Source organism: Cucurbita moschata, unplaced genomic scaffold (genome assembly GCF_002738365.1).
Source record: "Cucurbita moschata cultivar Rifu unplaced genomic scaffold, Cmos_1.0 Cmo_Scf00032, whole genome shotgun sequence".
Lineage (NCBI taxonomy): Eukaryota > Viridiplantae > Streptophyta > Magnoliopsida > Cucurbitales > Cucurbitaceae > Cucurbita > Cucurbita moschata.
The window spans coordinates 475,385-483,104 of record NW_019268548.1 but is presented as its reverse complement, the minus strand read 5'-3'; the positions used below and the strand labels follow the sequence as shown (position 1 = coordinate 483,104).

The following is a 7,720-nucleotide window of genomic DNA, read 5'->3' as shown; positions in this document are numbered from 1 at the left end:
AAAAAAAAAAAAAAAAAAAAAAAAAAAAAAAAAAAAAAAAAAAAACATCAACAACAAGGTGTTCTGTTCTTCTTCCTTTTCGATTTAGTTTCCCAATTTCGCCTTCTTTGTCGACTCTCTTTATTGTTCTTCCTCTCAAGCTCCAAAAATGGCGACAAAACGCTGTGGTATTATTTCATCCTTTATCTTCCTTTAGAATCACAGAGAAGAGCTCGAACACGACCGGATATTACTCTGTTTTTTTTCCCCCATTTCAACTTTCCATTTAAGCTAATAATTTTTTCGAAACTTATCAAACCTTTTATGATGACTTCCCCCGTTGGAATGTACTTGTAAGATAAAATGAAATGATCCCTGTTTCTGGATTCTGCATGCCTTCAAAACTTTAATTCTTCATGTCCTACCATCCCTTTGGCATTTTGGCACTTTCTTTTGTTTGAAATCATCTCAATCTTCTCTGCTTCCTATTTATACCTCATATTTTCATTCCTTACTCCCCATTCGCAGCAATCAAACACGCTAATAACAATACCCTTCTTCTTCCCCTCATCCGTTTCTTCTTCTCTAACACTCTGTTTTTTCTTCCCTTTTGTGCTCTGTTTTTCGTGTAGCAATGGCCAGAATAGCGGATGTCGTTTCTTTCAGGCATTTGTTCGTGCTGTCTCTAGCTTTGAATGTGAGTTTGATTCTAAGAGGTGTAAATCAGAATGAGAAGCACCAAAGTGGAGCTCCAATGGCGGTCCACAAAGGCACTAAAGCTTCCCAAATGAGATTCTTGTCTTTCCCATCTGAATCAGCAGCAGCAGCTCGCGAAACTCAACCTTCTGTTGATGAAAATGGAGGACAAAGAGTTATTAATCTCGACCAGTGAGTTTTTTGATTTCTTCTTTACGTGTTTGTTGATTTCTTCTTCCTTGAACAAAATTAATCTTTTTGTTCTTCGATGGGGGGAAGGGTAAGAGGGTAATTTCGAGGTATAAGTAGCTGCTTTTTTTCCAGCTTTTTAGGTGTGGGATGTCAGTGACATTATGGAGGAATATATATAAATTTTAAAAAGGCTAAAAAAGAAAAAAACTGGAACTCTTGGTTCAAGTCCTTGGCGTTGTCTAGAAAGCGCTTTTGGATTGAAGATCCATGCCGTCTTGTTGCTGTTTTGGCTGCAAACATAGACAGAGACAGCTCTGGGCTCTTCTGTTTTGGGTTGAGGCTTTCGAGGGTAGAACTAGAAAGAGGGTAGAACTAGAAAGGTAGAAACAGTGGAATGGAAACTACTCGTGCTTTTGTTGTTCTTTTTTTTTCTTTTTTTTTTTTAATTTTTTTTATTTATTAATTTATGAAAAATATATTATTATTATTATAATTGTTTGATTAAATTCGAAAATGCACCATGGACGGCTGTGATTTGAAGTTGACCCAAAAACTTGTCATCATGGTGTTCGTTTTTGTTTTTATTTTTTTTAAGAACAAGAAGAATAAGAATACGAAGATTCTCGTTTTTGTGGGAACCACGTGGCTTATTCCACCTTGCATGCAACACCAACACCGGCACCATTCATTAAAGAAATAATCTTAAATTATAGAAGAATGGAACCTTTTAATTTGTTTTTTCCATAAATCTCTTAAATTTAATAATATTAAATCTCAGATATTATTCTCTTTTGATTTTTTTTTTTTGTTCGAAATGTATCGGTTAATGAGAGATTTTCCGAGTTCATTCTACTCTTGAACCGACATGGGATCTCAACGTGTAATTGTTATGAAGTTTGATGTAGGATTTATGATATGATTTAATGCAGTGGTGACCCGACAATGTATGAGCAATATTGGAAGGCAATGGGGGACAAGACTACGATTGTGATCCCTGGATGGCAATCAATGAGCTATTTTTCTGCTGGGAAGAACCTTTGTTGGTTCTTGGAGCCTGAGCTTGCGACCCAAATTGTGAGGCTACACAAGGTTGCTGGTAACGCTGTGACCGAGGGGCGGCACATTGTTGTCGGGACGGGGTCCTCCCAGCTCTTCTTAGCTGCCCTCTATGCCCTTTCCCCGCAAGACTCGTCCCACCCGATCAGCGTGGTCTCGACTGCTCCATACTACTCGGTGAGTCATGATTCGACTCAATAACTTTATTCTGAATAGTTGCTCCACATGCACTGTCTGATATTTCTTTAAAGAAAAAAAAAAAGAAATTATTGACTGAACCTAATCACATGAATTGCAGTCTTACCCTTTGATGACCGACTGCGTCAAGTCGGGGCTCCACAAATGGGCTGGCGATGCGAAGCAATTTGACAAGGATGAGCCTTACATCGAATTGGTCACCTCCCCCAACAACCCGGATGGCTTCATTCGACACTCCGTGGTGAACAGAACGGGCGGTATATTGATCCACGACCTTGCTTATTACTGGCCGCAATATACGCCCATTTCTGCGCCTTGTGACTATGACTTGACGATGTTCACTGTGTCAAAGAGTACTGGCCATGCTGGGACGCGCATTGGGTCAGTTAGCTAGCTAAGCTAAGAGAAAATTGAAATTGTCTCCAAATTCCAACGCTATTTTTCTTCAAATTTCAGGTGGGCTCTAGTGAAGGACGTTGAAGTAGCAAAGAGAATGGTCAAATTCATAGAGCTGAACACGATTGGCGTGTCAAAAGACTCGCAGCTTCGAGCTGCCAAAGTTCTGGAAGTGGTATCCGACAGTAGTGAACAAGCCGGTGGTTCGGAGTCTCCGGAATCGTTCTTCCATTTCAGCCACGCCGTAATGACTGAGAGATGGAGGTTGCTAAGGGAGGCGGTGAAAGACAGCGGCTTATTTAGTTTGCCAAAATTTTCTCCCGCACATTGCAGCTTCTTTGACAACAACTTGGGGACCCAACCTGGCAAGAACAATTTAAAACATGTTTTTTTTTTCCCCTTCAACTCGTGCAATCAATTGACTCCATGTTTCATTGTGTGCAGCCTTTGCATGGTTGAGATGTGATGGAGCCGACGTTGATGATTGCGAGAGCTTCTTCCGAGGCCACAAGATACTCGCACGAGGCGGAAAGCATTTCGGTGTTAGCCCCAAATACGTCCGTGTTAGCATGCTGGATCGTGAGGAAACCTACAGTTTATTTATAGAAAGATTGTCTCAGATCAGCTCATGACATCTGACGCTGTTGCGGCTGAGACGGCATATCAGAGGTTGAAGAACACAGGGGGGTTTTGGGATTCCGAATGTAAAATTGAAAACAAAAATAAGGAAAAATATAAATTTTTGCTTTTGATTCTGGTTTTTCGCTATCTATTTCTTTATTTTTTATTTTTAAATTTGGCTGGTTTATTTAATATAAATTTTAATTTAAAATTATAATTTGACCATTATATCAATTTAAGCGGTGGCTGGTATCCGGATGGGCCCAATTTCAAAGCTTCCAATTAATTGGAGGCCCAGCCCAACCGGCAACCGTGCAACTTTCAACTGTATGTCTGTGCCACTGGACATGTCATTTCAAAAGGTCCACAGCCCAAAAGTTGCTACAGACTGGACCCAGGCCACATCCAATTATCAACCAAAATTTGTCGGATCAATCTCAACCGTCGGTAATCAATCCATTCCCATATGATTGGGAATTTTTTCGAAATGCTATTTCGTAGTATCTTATAATTAAATTTTATATTGATGTGTAAACATTAGCATATATATATATATATATATATAAATATAAGTTTGATTTAGTGAATTAACTTTTTTAAATTAATTTTTTAACTAATTGTATATATATAATATTATTTTTTAATTTAAAAAGAAAAGGTAGCCCTGATGCATTGAAGAAACGCACGAACGTTTTATGGCGCGAAGGCTCAATGATCTTTCTTCTTTCAGGCGTCGACTGGAGCGATTTCAGTGCGTTTCGTCTCCGTCATTGCTACGATAATGGATAAAATGCGTTTTATGGATCCTTTGGATTGCGTAGAGCTTGGCTTGGTTCTTCCATTTTACTTAGGCCATTTCTTTGGCCGTTCCTTTCAATCAGGAAGTTCAATGAAGGTATGTTTTGATTTAGGTTAATGATCCACAATGGCTATTACAATTCGATTTACTGATAGGTTTCAGCAGCCATTATGCATATGATTGAGTTCAAGTAAATAATTCCTTGTAGAATTGGCTATTAGCATGAGTTGAAGCATTTCTCCTATTGTTTCAGTTTAAGAAAACAATTTGATTCGCATGTTTGCAAGGCTGGGCACAAATTTTTTTGAAGTATTAATGTTACTAGAAATGAACATAACCCATGAATTTAAGCTTTTGGTTCATTGTTGATTTAACAAAATTTGAATCGGGGATGTTATTGATCGAGCTAGAGCCCCACAATGCTAGATTCACATATAAGAACTTGGACATTATTGTTTTACAAGCTATATTTTCCTGTGTGATTGATTTGTGATAACTATAACTTGAACAATAGTGCAATAATTATATTCTAAATTTAAATTCCAAGAAATCGATCAACTGTGTGATTGTCTATCAAAGTTGAATTGTAGCCTTATCTATGAATCAGCACAGGTATCTTCCTGTCAACTGAGAGAGGATTAATCTTTTATTTTCTTTTCATCTTTTGCAACTCTTCCCAAAATCCCAGTCTAAGGAACAAAAATGTGTTTACCTTTGGACCATGCCGACAAAATGATGATGAGAATGACCATTGGGTTGAAATGAAGGGTGGGGGTGCAGAGGTAACAATCTTTACAAAACACATTCAATCGGCATTTCATTATTTGTTCATCATTCTAATATGGTGTTGAAAATTTTGTTTTCTTGCCCAATTCATGGGCAGGTTACTTACAGACGCATTTATGGAAAGTACCTAGCTGCTGTTCCTTCTTACTGGTCATAATTCTCAAGCTTTGCCTCAGTATGTCAATATCTCTGTTCCTCTTATATTTTTCTTGCTCCATTGAAACTAATCGTTCTTTGAGGGCTTTTATTGTCTCCTCCTTTGCTTGTAATTCTGTTCGTAGTGCGTCTGTCCTCTCAGTTGCTCCCCAGTATAATCCATCTCCTATCAAAGTAACCGATGAGTGCCTGTTAGTAATGGGAAATCTAATGTGCATTTATTATTCTTGTTAGCCTTCACTGATCAAATTGTTGAGGATTGTTGGGAGGGAGTCCCACACTGGCTAATTTAGGAAATAATTATGAGTTTATAAGTAAGGAATACATCTCCATTGGTACGAGACCTTCTAGGGAAGCCCAAAAAAAAAAAAACCCATGAGAGCTTATGCTCAAAGTGGACAATATCATACCATTGCGGAGAGTCGTGATTTCTAACACTAATCTTGAGCTTAAAAGTAGTAAATTGAAAGAAAATCAACAGAAAATTCAGAAACAAAAGGAAAATTAGATTTTCTGTGATGACTAGAAGAAAAGATAAGTTCATAGACATACCATTATGTGTCCTCTGAATTAGGTCATCAAGCTCAATCTTGATAGCGTGGTAAAGCTGCTTCCACTTCTCAATGGCTTCATCTCTGTGTGCTCTTTCTTGTTGTATCTGCCCAAAGATGATATTTGGAGTTCCCTCCATCTTTCGCTCTGTTGCAGTCTTATCTCCAAAATTTCTCTCTTCAATCTCTGTAATCCTCTCATTTACCCTCTTCCTCAACATCTTCACCTCCTCTTTGAGTCTCTTTTTCTCTGATTTCCAATCTGCCTCCTTAAATGCAAAAACCATCTTGTCTTTCTCATGAGCTTTAGTCACCTTATCCATCTCAGACATTACACCCCTCACTTCCTCTCTAAGTAACCTTACCTTTTCTTTCAATCCTCTAACATCATCATCACAGATCTCACTCCCTTCTTTGCTTGAGCATGCACCCATCTTAGTGAAGGCTTTGCTTCTTTAGCCTTTCTGGGTTACTGAGCGAGTCTTCAAGTTGGCCTTATAGACTGGAAATAAAGGAGAGAGATGAAAGGCTCCTCCATAAGAGAGCTGCATTTGGGGTACCTATATTGGCTGTGCTTATCCCTTGCTCTACTTGGTTAGCTCTTTCTCAGAGTTAATGATTAGTGGAAACGTCTATGAGGCGCGTGAATGGCTGTCATTTTATACAAGGAAATACAGACAGATATGACCTGTGACCCCATTCGGAATTCAGAATCTGATGTGTTAATTCACATGATAAAGTTTTGCAAAGACTAAATCATCACACACACATTATTTGGTAACTTTGAATAGATCTTCAGCGCTTTAAAAGTGGCCCTACTAGCTTTGAAACTTGGAAAAAGTATTAATAGTGGTACCGTACTTGGAACATTTTTTCCCATGCTATAAATATTCCTTGAGATCAATTATGCATCTCAACTGCAAAAATGTCCCGACGTTTCTCATCCCTTCTTTTTTGCCTTTTTACGCTTGTTGCATGACAGAGGTAAAGTTCTGCTGTCCACACATACCATAGCCAAATGGACAACTCTCAACACCTAACACTATAGCGCTAGAATAATGATTTTTTTTTTTCACGTTCATTTGATATTGTCCATTTTAAATTTACTTTGAACTTGCTTGACATGAGTTTTAAGGAAGTAACGTGTATATTATTCTCGTGGTGTGTCAAAACTTAGAAGTGCTTCTTGAGCAAAAACTTAGCGAGAATGGATATTACTTTAAGATTCTTCCTAAAAAATTGATCTGAATACAGATGTTTACCTTATAAACTCAAGGTTTTGCTTCCACTTTTAGTAACTGGAAAATTCTACCTTACCAACCACCGCAGAAAATGGTAAGGAGTTGGTGAAGGAAGATATTGTTTTAATGTTCAATTCTAAATTCAGTAACTTACAGTAAAGGGGCACAAATCTCTGAGGCTAATAACGACGAATTTGAATTGGGATGGTATAACCGACAGTTCATAAAAGATTAGGCTTAATATGTCATAGGATTCCATGGTTGAAAACGACCTGCAGTTATGGTGTATTGGAATCAAACTTCGTCTCTAGAATGCACTTTGAGATACCAGTGATGGCTACACATTTACCCTAAACGGGTAAGAGTAAATTTCTGGAATTGAAATGTGAGAGTTTCAAATTGTTGCTTGATTTTCAACAGAACAAAAGAGGACCCATAAATTCTGAAGTTAATTGCTGTGAACAACTTCCTTCAATGTCTCAGATATTGCGTAGCGATGAGGGCTGTGGTGGCCGCCCGACAGTGACAAAAAGAAAGAGAAAAATGGTACCCTCGCCTGCACAAACAACAGAACAAACAGGTACTTGCTTCTTATAAATTCATCTCGTTAGTTAATGCATTAACCATGTGATATTAAAACGAATATGTATTTTGTATATGAAATTTAATTCTGATTCTGATAACTTCTTTTTTTCTGTGTGGGGCTGTGAGTCACTTAGCCTCACAGTTGGCTTAGATCTTATCACAATCAGCTAGGACTTTTGTGCAACTTGCATTTACTATGTTCAAATTTATTTGGTCGAGAGTACACACGTTTGTCAGTTGAACTATGTTCATTTCTACGAATTTGCATTTACTCTTTAGTTTGAAGGATTTTACTTATATGCTTATATGCTTATTTTCTAAGATGGTTATACTTTTTGGGGACAATATAATTGCTGGAAAAGTTGACTTTATAGTGCACTTGCTGTAGATTATGACATAAATATTTTGGAAGTGACTGGAATCAGTTTCTAATGCGTTTTTTTTTTTTTTTTTTTTTTTTAAAA

The 7,720-nt window shown here is 37.7% G+C and overlaps 2 protein-coding genes and 1 long non-coding RNA gene across 8 annotated transcripts in view; 2 read left to right on the top strand and 1 right to left on the bottom strand.

Moving 5' to 3' along the window:
• The first annotated feature begins 26 nt into the window (after positions 1-26).
• LOC111429925 (tryptophan aminotransferase-related protein 2-like) lies at positions 27-3,239 on the top strand. Its single transcript, XM_023066001.1, has 6 exons — positions 27-167; positions 612-867; positions 1,797-2,100; positions 2,222-2,502; positions 2,578-2,882; positions 2,962-3,239. Exons 1-6 carry the CDS (start codon positions 149-151, stop codon positions 3,147-3,149), a joined length of 1,353 nt encoding a protein of 450 aa, XP_022921769.1. The 5' UTR covers positions 27-148; the 3' UTR covers positions 3,150-3,239.
• Positions 3,240-4,550: 1,311 nt separating this feature from the next.
• On the bottom strand, positions 4,551-6,285 carry LOC111430150. The gene is made up of 2 exons (XM_023066330.1): positions 5,432-6,285; positions 4,551-5,045 (listed from the first exon to the last, which is right to left on the bottom strand). Exons 1-2 carry the CDS (start codon positions 5,862-5,864, stop codon positions 4,822-4,824), a joined length of 657 nt encoding a protein of 218 aa, XP_022922098.1. The 5' UTR covers positions 5,865-6,285; the 3' UTR covers positions 4,551-4,821.
• A 584-nt stretch (positions 6,286-6,869) lies between these two features.
• LOC111430135 overlaps positions 6,870-7,720 on the top strand; it is a 12,549-nt gene continuing 11,698 nt past the window's right edge. For 5 of the 6 annotated variants that reach the window (XR_002708285.1, XR_002708280.1, XR_002708283.1 and 2 more), the window contains exon 1: positions 7,072-7,251. This is a non-coding gene — a long non-coding RNA (uncharacterized LOC111430135). Of the gene's footprint in view, positions 7,030-7,071; positions 7,252-7,720 lie in introns of those variants that run through there. The other variant, XR_002708282.1, reaches the window with a different exon arrangement.